Source organism: Leptonotus elevatus, chromosome 10, assembly GCF_054856555.1.
Source record: "Leptonotus elevatus isolate MCC_2025b chromosome 10, RoL_Lele_1.0, whole genome shotgun sequence".
Lineage (NCBI taxonomy): Eukaryota > Metazoa > Chordata > Actinopteri > Syngnathiformes > Syngnathidae > Leptonotus > Leptonotus elevatus.
Genome location: NC_141248.1, coordinates 22304271 through 22323299, shown reverse-complemented (window position 1 = coordinate 22323299; position 19029 = coordinate 22304271). Strand labels below are relative to the sequence as shown.

Sequence of the window (19029 nt, the reverse complement as noted above, 5' to 3'; positions counted from 1 at the left end):
TAACGTAAGTATGATTTGCTTTTTCTTTGTGAGTTCACTGTCACCATTTTGCACTCGTAGGAAAAATTATTGCTCGCAAGTCAAAGCAAAAAAAAAAAGGATGAAAAAAAAAAGATGGCTCTCGACAAATTCACGCCAAAAGCAGTCTGAGCTAATCTATAGAAAGTATTTCCTGTAAAGCACTTTTTATGGACAGCCATGAAAAGTTACTGACAGCTCTTCCGTTTTCAATTACCTCATTAATGAGAGCTAATTCCTTTCATGTCATATTGTAGACTGGCTCCACAGTTGTTTTTTTTTTTCCGTATCTGGAATATGCAGAGGCACAATACCATTTACTTTGGTTTTCTTTGCAAGAACAAAAAAAATAAAAAATAGAACAAAAGAAAGAAATTGAATGGAAGAGGACAGGGAGGGGCTTTGGAGGTGAGAGTGAGGCCTTTATGTGAATAGAATATTTAATTAGCTGTTATGGGAAAGAAGTAATTAAGATGAATTTAAAAAGCCGCTAGAAGGGTCGAGGGTACGCCTCAGCTGGGTAACATTTAGACAAACGCCGACAAGCAGAACAACAAAATATGTTAATGCTCCACAAGAAGGGAAAACATTACATTTGGTTAACACATGTACACTTTTATTTGAACCACTGGTGGGGCAATAACTACGAACAGTAGGTATGCTAGGCAGCAGAAAAAGTACCATAGCCTTGGTACAAACCACTCCCTAAATTTTTTTAGAATTTTTTAGAATTGCGCATATTAATGGTTTAAACTGTAGATATACCACAACTATTATCTCAACACAGTTAAAGGGGAAGTCAAGCTTAAACATTTTTTGACAAAAATATATTTTATATCACCTCAATAGTCTGAACATGACATACTGATTCGTATTACATTTGTAGAATATGAGTTATGAAGCAAAATCCAGCCATTTTTGTTTGTCTGTATTCTCCTGGGGCGGCCATTTTCACACTTGCTGTCGACTGAAGATGACGTCACAGTTACTCATGGCCCATGCAACGACCAATCATAGCTCACGTGTTTTCTAAAGCTGAGCTGTGATTGGTTGATACCTGAGACCTGTGTAACTGTGATGTCGTTTTCACTCGACAGCAATGGCAAAATGGCCGCCTACTGGATTTTGCTGCTGAACTCATATTCCAGTAACACAGTATTAACCAGAATATCGCATTTAGACTAGTGGGGCTGCATAGAACATAATATTGTCAATTTTTTTGGGGGGGGGTTGACATTTTAACTGAAGCAACCCCCTTCACTCCCGGCTGTTTAACTGGATTTAACTGATTTTGCAAGGTCCACAGAAAATTCTGTTCTATTGCTATAAAAACATGGAACCTATCAAAAGAAAGATTAGAGTCTCTTATTTCATCAGGAAAAACGGTATATTTGTATCTCTTTCTGTTTTGCAGCAATTAGCATTAGAATATAGCTAAGTTTCATCATTATTCACAAACCTGTTGAAAACACTGGCAAAACCCCCCAAAAACAATTGTTGCCACATGGCCCTGGCTGATCTCTTATACTCTGTTGCCCCCTGCTGGCGTTTTTTTTGTAATAACTACCATTGCTTTAAGTGACCTCTTCATGTCAGAATCTCCATCAAAACCTTCTGTATGCTCTAGCATAAAAAAAAAACATTAAAAGTGTGAAAAGTGAAAGAGAAAGTATTAAAAAACTTATTTATACAGGGGTTTGAACAACTCATCTAGCAACAAAAATAAGTGGCCATCCAACACAACAAAACAATTAGAAGAACTGAAAAAGCCTTTTGAACGCGAGGTGAAACTTTTTCAATTAAAAAAAACGAAAAGTCCAGTTCCCAAACAGGACACCAGTCAAAGTTAATAGAGTTCTCGTGTCCATAAAGACCAAATCCTTGAGGAACCCGAGAATTGCAACCAGTCGAGCGAAATGCAGCAGCGTCGTCACAAAACCTATTTTTCGGCACAAAAGCTCCCCCTCTGAGATAAGCCCAACTGGTAATGGGGAGACGGCACTACTTTGACAGCCTCCTTGTCCTTCATTTGCTACGAGCAGCCACTGATACTAAAGTAGCTTGCAGTAAAAATATAATGGATTGGCCCAATGCCTGCCACGTCGTCAAGCACTGAGCAGGCAGCCCCTGTCACACTTAATAGCCAAAGTAAAAATGTCTGTTCTGCCCGTGTAACTTTTGCACAATTTATTTGGAAAAGGGACAATTCCTCAGGCAGCTTGGCATGCACGTCAGCGATAGCGGGGTTTTGCCGAAAGTGGCGTTGCGCGCGGCAAAGTGAAATATCACTCAAGGTAGAGGACAAAGTGGGAGGCGTCGCGTTGAAGGATCCTTTGGCTGTCAATAAAGGCGCCCTTGACTGATAATGATCATCACCCACTGAGGGTAGCATGCATTTGTCCGGGCAGATTCTCGTTATTAGATCTAACGACCATCTGTCTGCGGAGACCTTGTCTGTCATCCTCCCGCTTATCTGATGAGGTCACTTCCTGGACAGGTGCCAAGACAACAGGTGGCGGAACGCAGGTTTTGGGGTGTGTCGGCCCCCCTCCTAGCAAATCAACTCCCATTCTTGTTTTTTTTTTTTTTTTTAGTTTAACTTCCCCTTAAACTTCAAGGATGAATCTTCAGATGACTCCCGCTATTTGCAGGGACGAGGGGACAGGGCCAGCAAGCTAATATGGAAAATATGCGTATAATTGACGGCCATTACAAAAAAAAAATATATTGAGAAAAAAACAGGAAGAAACCTCCAATGAGCGTTTTTTCATTAAAATAGCAACAAAAAAAAAAAAAGTGTTTAAAAATATTGAAACAAAATATCTATGAATAGGTGAATGTGCGGGTGCTGAGTTCTTTGTAAACTTGACTCTGTGTTCAGTTTCAGGCATGGCCGAATTGTAAATGAGCTTTCACTTGTACAGCGCTTTTCTGCCTTAGGCACTCAAAATGCCACTGTCTCCTCATTTTACCGACTGATGACGCAACATCAGGCGCAACTGAGGGTTCAGTATAGGCCTATTGCTCAAGGACACTTGTACGTGGTCACAAGGGTTGAGGAATCGAACCCAAAAACTTTGGGTTGGGAGATGACCACTGTAGCACATGAGACCATGGCACCGCGAGACCTTCTCATGCGTCCTCATTTCCCGACGATTAGTGAGAGTTTTGAGGAGGGCGAGTTGTGTTCAGGGCTCCTAAAATACATACCAAATCAGTTGGGAATAAAATGGTGAATTTTCTAAAAGAACATCATAAATAACTGGGTTTTGTTTCAAACCCATCTTGGAAGTCTCATATAAAGGTTTTTTTTCAAAGAGAATTTCCCCCCCCGGAAATCAAATGCAAAGAAAATACCAGAGTTACTCTGGCTTTGCTGCTTTATGGAGCGATGTTGCATGGAAAAGAGCTTCTATTTTTACACCACCTCTTCCTTACTCTATCATGAATTAAGTACGTTTCCTCGTAGCACAAGTGGCAATAAATTACAACTGTCTTTACCCCCAAACCGCTGTGCTTTCGATGTATGATTTGCAAAATAGGGACTTGCTTGAATAAAAAGTGTGATCAAAAGCAATTAACATGGAAAAATAAAAATGCATGAATAAATAAATAAATAAATAAAAATCCAGATGTATAAAATATAATAAAAAAAAAAAAGAAGAAAAAAAAGAATGACTTAACATACTTGAAAACTGGACGCCCTTTTCTTCTCTTTGCGTGAAATGCTGTATCTTCCGTGGCATCAAGCGTGCGTCACGGGCGCATCATGCTTAGTCAGAATTGCCATCGCCTAAGCAACGGAACATTGCTTATCTTCTCGGCAACTGCTAATCAATACAAGAAACAGGCCGTGCAGATGACTCCCTCGTTGTTTCAGCTGATGCTGTGGCGAATGGCAATTATGGATGGAATTATGAACAATTTCACGGGTGAATTCCTCTTGCCTCTTTGGCAAATGTGGCTCCGATGACAGGATCTGGCAGTGGCATTCACTTAACTCATTCCAGATATAATGGCATCCATTTGATTACAGCGGGAAACACACATAATAATAATCAGGCTGAATTTGAGAATTCCCCTCCCTTCTGATCAAAGTCAGTAAAGGCCCATTTAACAGATGTCTCTCAAAGATGATCCTAACTGAGACTGTGATGGTTCGGGGTGTGTCAAGAGTGACTTTTTTTTTTAATCAGAAAATTAAACCTGTTCATTATTTGCACTCACAAATTCAAAAAACAAAATGTGCTGTTTCCATGATTCACAGTGGCTAACAATCAGAACATTTTACTCAAAATTAAAATTGTGTGATAGCCATGATAGCCAATATTGCCATTCTGAAGAATTTGACCTAAGGGCACCATAAAGGCTGAACAAAAAGGGTCCAAGGACTGACCCTTGAGGGACCCCAGATATCATTGTCATTCGATTAGATCTTAAACTTCCACTGGTCACAAAATAACTCATTTCCTCCAAGTAGGACCTGAACCGTTTTCGGACTGTTCCATTTTACTCTCTAGGCATTTAACTCATTCAAACCCAAAATGTGTAAACACGTTTAATACTTTGTCTTTCACTCCCCAAAAAGTGTTTACACATTTTTTTTATGCAAGAGCATACAGAAGGCTTTAATGCAGGCTTTATTATTATTATTATATAAAAAACAACAACATAAACGGCCAGCAGGTGGCAGCAGAGTATAAGAGACCAGCCTGGGCCATGTTGCAACAAGCTCTTTTTGTCAGTGTTTTCACCAGGAATGTGAATATTGATGAAACTTGGCTGTATTCTAATGCTAATTGCTGCAATACAGAAACAAATACAAATATACTTTTTCTTCCTGAATTGTTTTAATAGGTTCCACTAGTGACTGATAACAGAATTACACACAATATAAATGGCAGCCCCAAATTTATAGTGACGAATTGTAAACAATTATAGTGGGGCCGTAAACCTGGAACCTTTTTGATTTATTAGAATGATGACAAACACTGAGACCCCCCCCCCCCCCCCCCCCAAGTTAGGGGCCCCTCGCTGCATGCCCTCGAGTGAGGTTGAGTTACATTAGTTTATTCATGTCTTGTCAAAATTTGTATTCTATTCAATATAGGTTACACCAATTTGTGACTCGGGTGTGCAGCGGAGGATGACACAACATCTGATGTCGTCACCCGGTGGAAGAAGAATCCTGTAGTCGCTCTGCTTCCCACCGCCACTTTCCATTGATCGGACCGCGTCGTCACAGCAGCCTCGGAGGTCGCTTGGGAAGAAGAAGACTGTTTCCTTGCAGCTGTCTGTCTTTTTTCTCCCAGCTGCAGCATCAGCAGCAGCAGTAGCAGCAGCAGCAGCAACCGCAGCCTGCCAGGTGCACACTCCTCCTCATCCTCCTCCGGGAATCTTCGCATTCAAAGCGGGCTGATTAGCTGCATTGTGGAAGGCGGCGAGGGGGGATGAAGGATGCCAGAAAGCGAGCCGAGCCGAAACTGACGTTGTGACAGCTCGTCATGATGCAGCTGTTTCGAGAACAGGACTGGGTTTTCCTCTAAAAAATAATTATAATTAAAGAAAAAAAAAATAATCCTCCAGAATCCATTATTAAAATCTCCGGAACGTGTGAGGATTACTCTTGAGCATCGTTACGAGGCGACACCGCCTCTTTCTTTTCTTTTTTTTTTTTGGTTTGGCGAGGTAACTTGCAGAAGAGTCAGCTGACACTTTTACTCCTTGAGCGTGGAACCGGAGGATCCGAACAGGGCGTGAACTTGCACATTCGGAACCTCGACGTCCCCAAAGCTAGTCTAGTCCTCAAAGTAGGCTTTATATTTCGCTGATTGTCTTATTTTCAAACCCTCTCGATCCACGCTTCACTCCCAGCATGGATCTCAAAGCGGACTCCGAGGACCTGGACTACGCTCGACCGGCTCCCATCGAGGTGTTCGCCAGCCGCTCCACGCTGCACGGCATCTCGCACATGTTCACGTACGAGCGCATGTGCGTCAAGCGCAGCCTGTGGATCCTCTTCTTCCTGGGCTCCGTGGGCGTGCTGGCGCTGGTGTGCGTGGACCGCGTGCACTTGTACTTCCAGTACCCGCACATCACCAAGCTCGACGAGGTGGCCGCGCCGCTCATGGAGTTCCCCGCGGTCACCTTCTGCAACCTGAACGCCTTCCGCTTCAGCCGGGTGACGCGCAACGACCTGTACCACGCCGGCGAGTTGCTGGCCTTGCTCAACGGCAGGTGCGTAAACGTGCTCCACGCACACAGCAGCGTCGCGGTGTTTGTTTTGGAGACCAGTTTTCATGATAGTTCCCCAAATTTTGGGGACCTATACTGCGGGAAGGGTGTCATTATTTTTATTATTTATTTATTTATTTTCACCTCTCACCAAGTTTACTGTCAAACATAAAACAAAGAGGGGCGGGGGGATCACATAACTTTGTCTTAGTGTCCAAGTGTGCTTGCGCATAAAGAATGGCATCTATTGTGGACTTGAAAAGCACAATAAATGCCAAGTGTTTTTTTTTAACCTGGCCAGCAAGAGGAATTCTCGCGGTATTTGTGAGTTCACAAACTCCGGAGAATACATCTTGCGCCGCTCCCGCTAATACGTTTGCAGCCGATCTTTTTTTTCGATCGGACCAATCAGGCGTTGTTTAGGCAGGACGAAAACCAATAAGCGCCGATGGCGGGGGGGGGGAAACAAACAAACCTAACAGACGAATGGATGTTGCAATTAATTATGTTCTCACAGAATTACTCACCGTTTCCTTGTTGAATTTGACGATACGGAAGACGAGATTTTCATCCGTTGCTTTGATTGGTCAAAACAAAATGTGCAATCATGCAGCATCGTCCAATTAGCTCGAAGTATTGTACAGCAAGCCCCGCCTTTCCCGAACGGGTCAGCCTAGTGAAGTACCAGATTGATTGTGTGAAGAACCATCTATGGGCATGACAGTTCTTATAAGTGAACTGAATCTTTAGAATCAGTTCATTAAAAAGAACCGTTCAAAAGATTTGTTCATCGAATCTTTTGTCTACGCACCCCCCCCCCCCCCCCACACTTAATCATTTAAAAAAAATTGTCACCCTCCTTACATCAAAAATGTAATCAGGCATCAGTGACAATGGGCTTCCTTTTCAGATGCTCGTTTATCACTGCCATGAAAGACATGTTACGTCATAGCTTCAAACTTTTTGCTGAAATGCGTGTCAAAAAAAAGGAGTCGATAAACGATGTGTTGACTAATAAATTAGCCGTCGATAGATTTGGTCATTGACGTAGTTGTAACTAGTTGACTAATCTTGGCAGCCATAGATGCCACTATTGTCCTTTTAAACAATGTATTCAATGTAAATAAATGAGTACTCCCCTTGAAATATCTAAAATATGAACAGATACACAAGTTTTTAGCATACAATTTTGGCTTGAGCATCATTTTTACCTTTACGATCCTTACATTCTCTATCATTTTATTTATGCACACAAATGGACAACAGTGAGTGCCTGTTGACATTGTTTCTCCTATTATTAAGCCCACAAACAAAAAAAATGCCTCAACAATGCCACCATTCTGACCGTAGGCATCAATCATGCTCAGAAATGAGCCCCAAAAAGCAGCCGCATGGTACACATCATTGAAAATGGAAGCTTTTACCCATTCTTACGACCACTTTCGTCACTTTTGTTGCCTTTAAGTCCGTTCACAGGCACACAATGTAAAACACCTTTTGTTACAATTTACATCAAATATCTTTCCATTTGTGATCATACATAATGGATCCATCTGTTTGTCCCTTCACATTAATTGACATACACATTTCATGTCAACATCATGGCCATGCATAATGTGAACATTTGTTTACACAGGCACAGTTTAAACACCGTGTCACTCACATCCACACAAGATGGGCCTGAAAGCTGGCCGTGGTCATGCATGCATAGCGGTCTTCTGCCTGCTCATCATCCCCTTCTTCTTCTTCTTCTTCTTCTTCTTCTCCTTCTTCTTCTTCCCACCTCACCTCCAGCCATTTGTCTAGTGCCGAGCAGATCAAAACAAATCCGAGCCAGACACTAAGGTTTTACCTTCAGGGAAGCCCATCTGTGGGAATTTATTTTTAAAGCACCAAATCACAACAAAGGTTATCTCAGGACACATATAAAGACTGTTTAGGACTGCGCTTCTCATTCAGTAGAACCCCAGCCGACTCGAGGATCGTCAAACTGCCGTCAAACAGAACCGAAAGCGCAGTGGCCGGGGCAGCTTTCGAGCCTCGAACGACGGAGGACAGCGTAACACATTTTCTGGAGTAGTATGTCGAGTGCAGAGCTCTGCCAAAGCCAAGCAATCCAATTTGGATCAGCACCAAACGGTACACTTTCATAGATGCCTGCTTTTTGTCATCAATATTCATGCGTGTTATTCGCTGAAAAAAATCAAAGAAAAATGCAAATTGAATCACAAGTAATATAAGCAAACGTGGCATATCATTTATTAATCTGCATTTTCTATCCACTTTTTTAAAAAAAAATGTCTGTATGCGTATTTGTTATCACTCGCACTTTTCTTGGCCCATGCAGCTTCACAGCGTTGGATTCTAATTCTAATTGACTTAAACATACTGCACTAACATGACAGTCATTTGTTTGTTTGAATGTTAACATTTAACAGGTTTATTTAGCTTGTCGCAAGGTCCATTTTTGTTTCATATTTTATAAGCCCTGTTTGTTTTGTAGGCAAGAGAGTAAGGTGAGGCCTGTAAAGTTGCACTGTGAGTGCAAAGCAATGTTTTGACACCTGTCTGGTTTGCTGCCGGCCCACTCGGAGAATTCGCCGGCAACATGGCACAAACACGCAAAACCTTTTAAGGCTCTCCGGCATCTCCGGCTAACCTTTTATTCCCAACAAAAGCGGCCGTTACCCTGTGCATTTTTCCCCTTCTTTTTATTGTGCAAAAAAAAAAATTAAAACAATACAAGACTGTGACAAGAGTTGAGGTGAAACAAGGTAGACAAGACAAGAATGTAAAATTGTGTATAATTGGTTCAGGGTAGTACAAAAAATAGAGGGAACATACATTGTAGTGTTTGTGATGACCTCAAAATAGTGAACAAGAAAATAAAAAAAAAGATACAGTAACCCTTGGTAACTGAATCACTTGACCATCTTTAGGGGGATGTGCTTGTATGCTGGTGTGTAATTGGACTGAACTGTGTGTGCGCGTTTCTGCTTCCTTTACATCAAATCACCAGAGATTTTCAGGGGGCTGGGATGAAAACATTCAGAGGATTGTTTGATTTCATGTGTATGGACTCCATGCGCAATCTATTTTAAGATGCGTTAACTGGCATTCCTGCACGGTTTAAGTTTAGAATGGTCAAACTGTCAAAAGTGCACTTGCGCTAAACAGTTACCAAGTAAAACAAAAAAATAAGAAATAAAAAAACACTGGTTCCAGTAGTCAGGTTTCCATCCAATTGTGAATTTACTGAAAATGCGCAAAACGGACACGCGATTTATGCCCGTTTCTATCTGTTCTTCTTTTGCGAACAGTGAGAGGGGACTCCGCCGCTGTAGGTGGCGCTATACACCATAGAGATGTGATCCGCCAGTAATTTAAAAGAAGAAGAAAACCAGGAAGCGACTGCACCGTGCGATGATGTCGTATGAGTTTGCTTTTGTAATTCTTGATAAACCATTGCATTTCTTTGCTTTTTTTCCATCTAAAATTGCATTAATATTCAGTTTGATTAATTGCAACAATATTTTTGTTTCGTCAACCACCCCAAACATACCTTACTTTATCGTCCGCCATTGATTTGGGACTACAAACGTAATATCCGGTTAAAACGTGCAACGTGTATCCGGTCTTGTCAGCGTTTATTCGCAAAACCTGTTTATACAGCCAAAATGTGCGTTTTCCACCCCCTCCCCCAAGCGTAAAATCAATTTAGCGAATTTGAGTCACTTTTTTTTAAATTTCTAGCGTTTCCATTCAGTTTTTTATTTCTTGAAAATTCGAATAAAAATGGGTGGATGGAAACCCCACTAGTGATGTCACACCATTTGATCCAAGTCCCTAAATTATGATTCCTGTCTTTCCCCCGGCGTTTTATTAGCCCCCTCACCGGGCTAAGCTCTTGGATATCTTGGTCAGAATATCTTAAATCAGGTGTTGAAATCACGTCAGTTGTGTTTCCTCGGGCTGGATGGTTTCTTGTATTTCAAATTAGAGGCACAAAATGAGGCCAAAGATGGCAGATTATATATATTTTTTCTCTCTCGTCATCATCATCGATCATATTGATCACGCACTACTGTCAAGTTATAATGACAGTTTAAAATTAAAATAATTTTGGGGGGGGGGGTAAATGACAAACTGTAGTTAATGATTAAATTACAATGAATTAAAGTTAAATTAAAACTGTAACAAAAATAAAAGGTTAAAGACAAACATTTCTTTCATAGGAAATGCAAATGTATTGCACTAAAAAGTCAAATACAGTACAAGCGAACTGTACTTGTGTATGGATTCTTTTGAGCATCACTAGAGGGAATGTTGCCCTTTTGAAGTTGTGACTTTTGAGATGCTAGTACAAAGTACGTCAATGGAATGATGATGGTGAGAGGGTGTGAATGCATGTGTCACAAATCATGTGAGTCCCTCAGAAAACCTTTTAGATGAGCGGCAATTGTATGTTGTTCACAATGCAGTAAATGGCCACCAAAACGCTGCCCGAGCGCTTCCTTTGCCACCTCATCTCAATTTTGGATGTTTTTAAATCCTACGCTGACGCTCGCTTTTCTCTACCCTCCCCCTCCCCTTTCGTTCATTATTTTCTTCTTCTTCTTTTTTTTTTTTAAAGCTGCTTTGATCATTTGAGACTTTGGCCAGACGTGACAAACTCCAAATTCACTTCTGACACGTTTCAACGTCTTAATTTTCTCACCACGTACGCAGATGACAGTCCTGCTGGACTCCTCCTGCTACAAGCCGCAAACGCATCCAAACAGCATCTGGAAAACATAACGGTGTATTTTTAGCTTATTGATCCACACGGCCAGTGCGGATGCCTGAAGCACAGTCAGGAGTGTAACTCTTGTCTTACACTCTCGCATGACATAAATCCAGTATTCTGTTGTCATACATATTATATTATAGTGTTGCTGTCCGAGGAAAGCAACAGTACAAACAAAAGCCCTTTTTTCACAGCAATATATTTCAGAAAAACTGCACAAGCGACTGTTTTATTAGGCAGATTTAGCCCCATAAACGTAGATCTGTTTTGACAGCCATTGCAGTATCTTGTGTGTACTGTACAGAAGACAGGGTGTCAGATTTTAGGGGAAGAGCACTTTGGACTTATACACACACATAGAGGCTTGGGGAGTAACGGAATACATGTACCGCCATTACGTAATCAGATTGCAAAAAAAAAAAAAGTAACTGTATTCCATTACAGTTACAAGAAAAAACATGTAATCAGATTACAGGTACATTTATTAAAAATGGGGATTACTTTTAATGACAAATTTATTTTATGCAAAACATATTTTTAATCTTTTGCGAAGCTAAATATTATATGATACTTTATCTATCTATCTGTCGGTCGGTCCGTCCGTCCGTCGGTCCGTCCGTCCGTCCATCTAACTGTGAGGTGTGGTTGCTTTCAGTGACCGTTCGAAAGATTTTCACTCCCGTCCCTTCCCACACCTACAGAAAAAAAATAAAATTAAAATAAATAAATAACATCCCATCCCAGTCCTGGACCATTGCAGAAAAATAAATCTTGTTCCATCCACTCCCGGTGAAAACAAGTTCTGTCTCGTCCTGCTCCCATTCAGAATGGCTCCTATTCCTATACCGCTCCCATTTTGGATGATAAAAAAACACATGTGTCCGAGTTTTTCCCCCTCCTATTGGATAATCCCGTGAACTTTTTATCCTGCCCTGTCACAAACCTGTGATTAAAGGTAAAGTCGACTCCCATCCTGTGGGAAAAATGTCAGCCTCTACCATGGAGACAGAAAATAACATAACGAGAAATTAATGTATTCAAGTAAGGCCCACTTAGTGAGTGGAAACGCAAGATGGCCGCCACACATTTGGGTTTAAAAAAAGAACAGAATAAAATGTTGGCTGTGGCTCAGTTGCTAGAAGAGTCATCCAGTGACTGAACGGTTGGTGGTTCAATTCCCGGCTCTGACTGTCAAATGTCGAAGTGTATTTGGGCAGGACACTGAACCTCAAATGGCTTTTAAGTTGGTATGGTAAATGCTAAACTTATTATCAAAAACTCATCAATTAATATTACGAAAATTAGATTTCCTGCCGCATAAGAAATTCATTTAGCTAAAGCAAACAAAGCAACTGGATATTTTTTTCATTGGCTGCTCTTAAGAGCTGAAAACACCAAATGTTCCCTTCACGCATATACAAGTCGAGTGTGCATAACAAAAATGTCACCTGTGACCCCAGGACGGGCATAAGTTCAAGTGTCACCAGAGGTTTTGCTTCCTAAGGAATTTTCTCGCAGCTTTCCAAGTGACGGAACGCTCTTGAGGGTCATTTGGTACATACTTAGATTTGCAACTTCCCAAATGCTTGATGGAGCAGCGCACTTCCTCACTTGACTGTAATTCAAGAAATCCATAAAAGCCGTGTCGCTGATCACTATGGATTGCAGGTTTCCGCAAAGATGAGCTGCTGCTGCTGCTGCTGCTGCATGCAAAAGTGCAAATGCGGTGACTAAAGGCTGAGAAGAGAAAATGTAACCTCTGGTCCCTTGTAAATGCTGCAATTTGCTACTTGAGATGGAGGGAGGCGCAATTAGCACGGGCCTCATAAGCCGCATGATGAACACGTCTTTATCTGCGTGTAATTAGCGCTGTTTGCTAAGCTACAGCGCAGCGCCACTGATTAACACTGTCATCCCCCTTACTGTTGCCAACACGACCATTACTTGCTCGCTCCTTGTGGAGACGTCCGCTGACTGTTTATGTGTGCGCGCGCTCGTGTGTGGCTTCCTGACCTGCTCGCTGAGGTGAGAAGAAAAAATTTCCCGCAAGAGATAAGGGCTTGAATTGGATCTGTAGATTCCAAGCACATTTCTCTCAAGGTTTTAAATCAAAGCTTGACTGCATGCTTTCTGATATCAGACATGCTTGTGGGTAAAACACTTGGCCACGCCAACATTTCTTTCCCCCAGATTAACGCAATCAAATACAGTAAGAGCTGCAGATAAGGATTGTTATTGGCGCTGTCACGCTAATCTGGCAATTATCGTGATGCAGAGGCAACTAATAGTGAAAAATTGCAAGTAATTCAAGTCCATTCCATACAGATAAATTGTTTACAGATGATATGGTAGTGGGCGTGTACATGGCATAGAGATCCTGACATCACATGACTTTCTCTGACTTACTTACTATACACGAGTTGTACAGTGCTCTAGATAGTATGCCTAATGGCAGAGCACCTGGCCCGGATGGTTATCCGGCTATATTTTTTAAGCACTTTTGGTTAAATGCTTGCTCCATTATTCTTAAGAGTAGTAATAGAAATGAAAACTAATGGTTACATACGTCCACACATGAATACAGCAGCAATTAAACTTTTATTAAAGCCAGAAAATAATCACTTTGATGAAAAATACACGATTTACATGCGCGAGGTGGATATGTTGGATTGCCGATGAAATGTCAGGAGTTTTTTTTTTTTTTTACTTGGCGACGCCGCTAACGTGGAATTACTTCCTCTGTTATAAAATTCAAATTCCATTTAGTCAATTAATTAATTGAATAATCAATAGATTAATCAATTATAAAAATATTCAATAGTGACAGCACTACATCACAGTTATTAAAATTTGTGTATGGGGTGGCCAGAGAGTGGCAATGGGTGGCCATGGCCACCTCTGCCCACCACATAGCTCCGCCCCGGACTGTTTTATTTGGGAACTACATTGATGTGGCAAATTGTGAATACTGATTGAACATTTCTAATGGTTGTCTTGACTTTATGCATCCCACTCCATAGGATAATATGTCAGGATAATCTTTTAAATAAATCAAATAATCAAGCCTTTGCTGGAATTACAAGGAAGAGCGTAAAAATGACAAAATTAGGCCAAACTTTTTCTGAAAGACGTAGATTAAAATAGAAAGAAAGAAAATCTATGTGATCTCTCATTTTGTGTTTGTGTTCCCTTCACGCTTTGCAGTGCGGAGCATAATGAGTCAATTGCTCAGTTTTCTATTTAGATGAAGCCGCAAAGTCAATGATGATCATAATTGACAAAAGAAGGTCAGTGTGGGATAATTAGCGCTAATGGTAGCATTTGCTGCCAAAATGTGGTGTCATGAAAGTTGGGAGGCGAGTTTTCCCGTATGGGAGGGGAGGAGTACTAAATGCTGTTTGATCATTTTGGAAGTTGGATGCTTTGTCTGCAGTATTGTTGCATATGCTCAGTAAAACTCTTATTTGTTTCCCTCTTCTTCATATTTGATGGGAAAATGGCCGTTGAAAGGTTAGAATTTGCTTAATAAACCTTTCTGCGATGAGGCGCTGCATAAATTTGCTACGGATTTTGAGAATTGCCTTTTTACATCCCATCATTAAATTCTTGTTGTTGTTGTTTTTTCCTAATTCCTCATATGAATTCATGTTACCAGTCACCCAGGACACTTTACATGCTATCTGATTTTGTAAACCAATTAGTGCTAATTGGATAATTACCTTCATAAAGATTTCATGTTTGCATGCAAGATTAATGCCGCTATGATTGAAGCACCTTGCAGCAACATGCATGTTTAATATTAAGTCGCGCGCATGCAGAAATTTATGAGCTCTTCCTGAAAATGCTTTCCACCCACGAGGTGGCCAAGTGATGCAGATCCGCTTTCATTCGTCTCGTTTCCCAGGAAGAAATTAAAGTGCTTGTGCCCGTAATCCAATTGAGGGTCTCTCTTGCCACAGTGCCAGTGCACGCCGGAGTTTTCTTCAGGGAGCAGAGGAAGGGCAATATTAAAAAGTCCAGCCATATTATTGAGGCGGTGTGTACTTTAAAGTCTCCCGGCTGCTGGGTTTCTGAACGTGGCGGCTTAAGTGTTCTCCTGGCAGCTCTGTGTTGCTTATGAAGCAGCAGCTCAGGATGCAATTCATTTAACTAAAGGATAACCCCCTAAAGGAGGCCGTGTTGTATTTCCCGAGTAACTCTAATGATGTTTCGCCACCTCCGCGGGGGGCAAAGTTGCCGGGCTATCTCGGAGCTATGTGCGGTGGATGAAGTCATTTGCCCGATTTGCTTTGCAAACCTGCAATATCCAAGGGTTAGTGTCAACATTATACAAGCATTACTGGTGATGCAACTGGCGTGCAGAATGGATTCTTCACTCATCTCATGGAAATATTTTTCACAATTTGATAGGTTGCAGCAACCCCATAAAGGGCAACAGAATTTTTATTTTTTACAAAATAATAATAGAAAAAAATAATAAAAACAATAATAAAAATAAATAATAATAATAATAATAATAATAAATACAACTTTATAAAAAATATAGTACTAATAATAATTAAATAGAACGAAAAAATGTAAACAGTTTGCCCATCAGTAGTCAATGGACATTGTGTTCCTTCTTCTCCTTCCTTCCACCAGGGGCAGTATAATACGAATTTATAAAAACATACTACATTTAGATTTGATGATGAAAAACTGATGACGCGGCAACGAACCTGCAATACTAGTCATTCTTTGCAGAGGATAAAGAATATACTCTATGCCTGTGAGTATTGTCATATGCTGTCTGCACTTAGGTTTGAATATAATTATAAAGTTCTAGAATTAGTAGGTAGTTTTGATATCTATTGTTTTAAGCATTGTGTGTTAGCATTGAGCTAGACTGTGATTCTTTTTGTGTGATATTTAGTTTTTAGTAAACATCGAGTGGGAAAAGCAAAAAGTGACTAGTCTTTCTTAAAAAAAAAAAAAAAAAAGCACACACGCGTGATTCCTAAGCAGCAAGATACTGTCATTGAACATTGACCAAACATGACCTTGTGGAATTAAAAACATCTCCATTACGATTTACTACCAATTACTGTTGAAGGGAGCGCTCGCACCGATGACAAATAACACCAGCTGCCACCGTCCTCACCGTCGTTTACCGATTTATTGCGACGCTGCTGTCCCTTTTCCATCATCATTTCCCCGTCTTTCGGATGATGTCATGTTGGCAACTGTAAACTGAGGTGGATGATGCACGAAGGTGAATTACGTTAACACGCCTGTTATGGTGTTTCTAAGAAACAGCAGAAATCTCTCTGAGTCAATTTGACCCCAGGCATGTTTAGTTAAACAAACGGAGCAGAAACGGAAACAAATCCCACTAAACAATGTTAACATCTCATTAACTCCATTACAAACATTTGCAGTATTTAGCCCATTACTTCTCAGATTCAAGGAGGATAATTCACTAGTTAAAAAAACTAACAAACAAACTGTTAAAACAGTTTCTAAATGTTCAAATTAGGGGTGTTAGGAGGTTTTTTTTTTTAATCGTAATTAATCACATGACTCCAATTGTTAACTCATGATTAATCACACATTTTATATCTGTTCTAAATGTACAATAAAATGTAGAAAAATAAATAATTTTTTCCAAATTTTTCATATTCTTACTTACATAAATGTGTGAAAAATGTTAAACTAATAGAAATATTGCTGCATCTTTTAGCCATTGATACAGTAATTTCATAATAATTTGTGAAATTGAGTTCAAATTAAAAAGAGTGTGATATTTATTTGTGTTGGTCATGTGTCTGCCACTAGATGGCATAATTGCATTTGTAAGACCTTGTTGACAGCTCAGTGCATTTTTCTTTTCACATTAAGATCTCTCTAATCTTTAACATGAAGCAACTTGTGAAATTCTGCACATTTTTAAAATGGTCAAATACAACATGACCCCAGTTTCCACAAATATATGCATTATTATTACATTTATTAGTTACGTTTTGACGTGGACGTGTCTGCTGCGTTGCGACTGGAATTCCCCCAGTACAGTACAAATGTTTTTGGAGGGGGCGTTAAAGGAACTTTAAATTAACTCAAAATTAACGCACTCATTTTGACACCCCTAGTTCAAATATTTGAAATGAACTGGATATGCTGAGGTGAATTCATGACCATTGGACCACAAACAGGTGCGGGTTCCCTGCACGCATATGTCATTTATTAGTAAAGGTCCTCTTCGTTGTATTCTGCATGATCAGTTTATTCCAAATAACATGAGGCCGTGTCATATGGTCCGACTGGTCTCAAATAATTCTCCTAATTACATTTTAATAGTGCTTTGTCTTAACACGTGTAATTGTTCTAATATCTTGATGGGTGGTGGGGGAAGCGCCGTTGCCGGCTGTCTGACCTCTTAGCTGGGGTCCCGCCAGTTAATTGAGGTTAATTTGAATGACTGCGAGCAGCTGCAGGACGTTGATAGTGGCCGTGGGAGACTTTTCACTTTCTTTTATTCATCAATCCGTCACGCTCTGTCATGTGTCAGAACGTGGAGAATGATGCTAAGCTTGCGCCAATACGCTAGCTGCTTTCCAGCAATGCATGCGTTTATGGAGAGTGGGGGGGGGGGGGGGGTGCTTGTGTGTGTATTTGCAGCATTAGAAGAAGTTATCCTCCCATTGACGACAATTCATTTGTTTGCGTAGAGCGAGGAAGAGAGAGAGAGTTTAAATAATGAACTGTTTCTTTCCACTAGAGGTGGACCACTTTCAGATTTATGGACAACCCTGTTAAAGACCGCTAACACATGGCACGTTCAAGGTTTATCTTGCTTTTCCTGCATGGAAGCTGGAAATGTTCTTTTTCCTGCTTCACTCCACATCTGATAATGCGCCGCTCGACCAAAAAGGCATGACTTCTTTTTGAGGCGATAATGCACCTTGTGCGTGTGTGATAGAAATGCAATTACTTGTTGGTTGTTAAAGCACCCTGGCAGGCTATGATGCAACTATATCCAAATATGATATAAAAAAAAAAAGAGAAGCTTCCATCTGCACTGGACTCTGAATCATATTGACAGTGCTTTGTCATTAAATAATGTTAAAGAAATATTTTTAAATTATGTCATATTTTTATCAATTTAAAGCGCCATATTATGGAACCTTTGATTTCTAATATTATATGCAAATAGTTGAGTTGAGGTTTTGTATTTGGTGATTGTTTCCGATGCAAGAACCACGTACACAGATTGGGGGGGGGGGGGGGGGGGGGTTGGGGGCAGCCACATTTGGAAAATAACAAAGCCCTAATAAAAATCTAAACTCTTTTTTTTTTTTTATTTTTTTTTTATTTTTTTTATTTTTTTTTTTATTTTTTTTTATTTTTTTATTTTTATTTTATTTTATTTATTTATTTTTAAAAAAAAAAAAAAAAAAAAAAAAAAAAAAAAAAAAAAAAAAATCTAAACTCAAGTAGCAAAGAAACAAGACATCGTCGTCTTCTTCATCTTTTTATCCGAGACGACAATCACCTGAGACGATAAGCACAGGTGGACACAATCATCTAAACGAGACAGACAAAAAAAAAAAAAAAAAAATAGTACGGAGGGACAACATGACGAAACTAGAGTCTAACCAAAACCAAATCAACAGAAAACTGATTCTGACACTTGTAATGTGTCACAACTTCTGTCATCTGGCTCCGAGATTTGAGTTGTTCAACCCCCGATCACTCACAATTGACAGCTTGCAATCGTGTGTGTGAAGAGGAAGGTGACGGCTAAGGTTTAGGGGTCACAATAACTAGGTATAATTAATATATGAATCGACTGTTATTTTATAAATATATATTTTCAATTGTTAAGTGAAATGGTCCCTTTTGTTTTTTTTAGTCAGGTTGACAGCTGATTGCATGCTCTATGTGCAATAAAAGAATGATGTAACAAAAGCAGTTAGCAGTTTAGTTTTGTTTTCATTTTCAGCCCCCCAGGAGCA

The 19029-nt window shown here is 40.2% G+C and overlaps 1 protein-coding gene across 2 annotated transcripts in view; it reads left to right on the top strand.

Annotated features, from left to right (window-relative positions):
• Nucleotides 1-5085: 5085 nt before the first annotated feature.
• Nucleotides 5086-19029, top strand: part of asic1b (acid-sensing (proton-gated) ion channel 1b) — a 159315-nt gene continuing 145371 nt past the window's right edge. For both annotated transcript variants that reach the window (XM_086087164.1, XM_086087162.1), the window contains exon 1: nt 5086-6255. In XM_086087164.1, the coding sequence (XP_085943290.1) occupies nt 5894-6255 (362 nt within the window). In that variant the 5' untranslated portion in view covers nt 5086-5893. The remainder of the gene's footprint in view (nt 6256-19029) is intronic.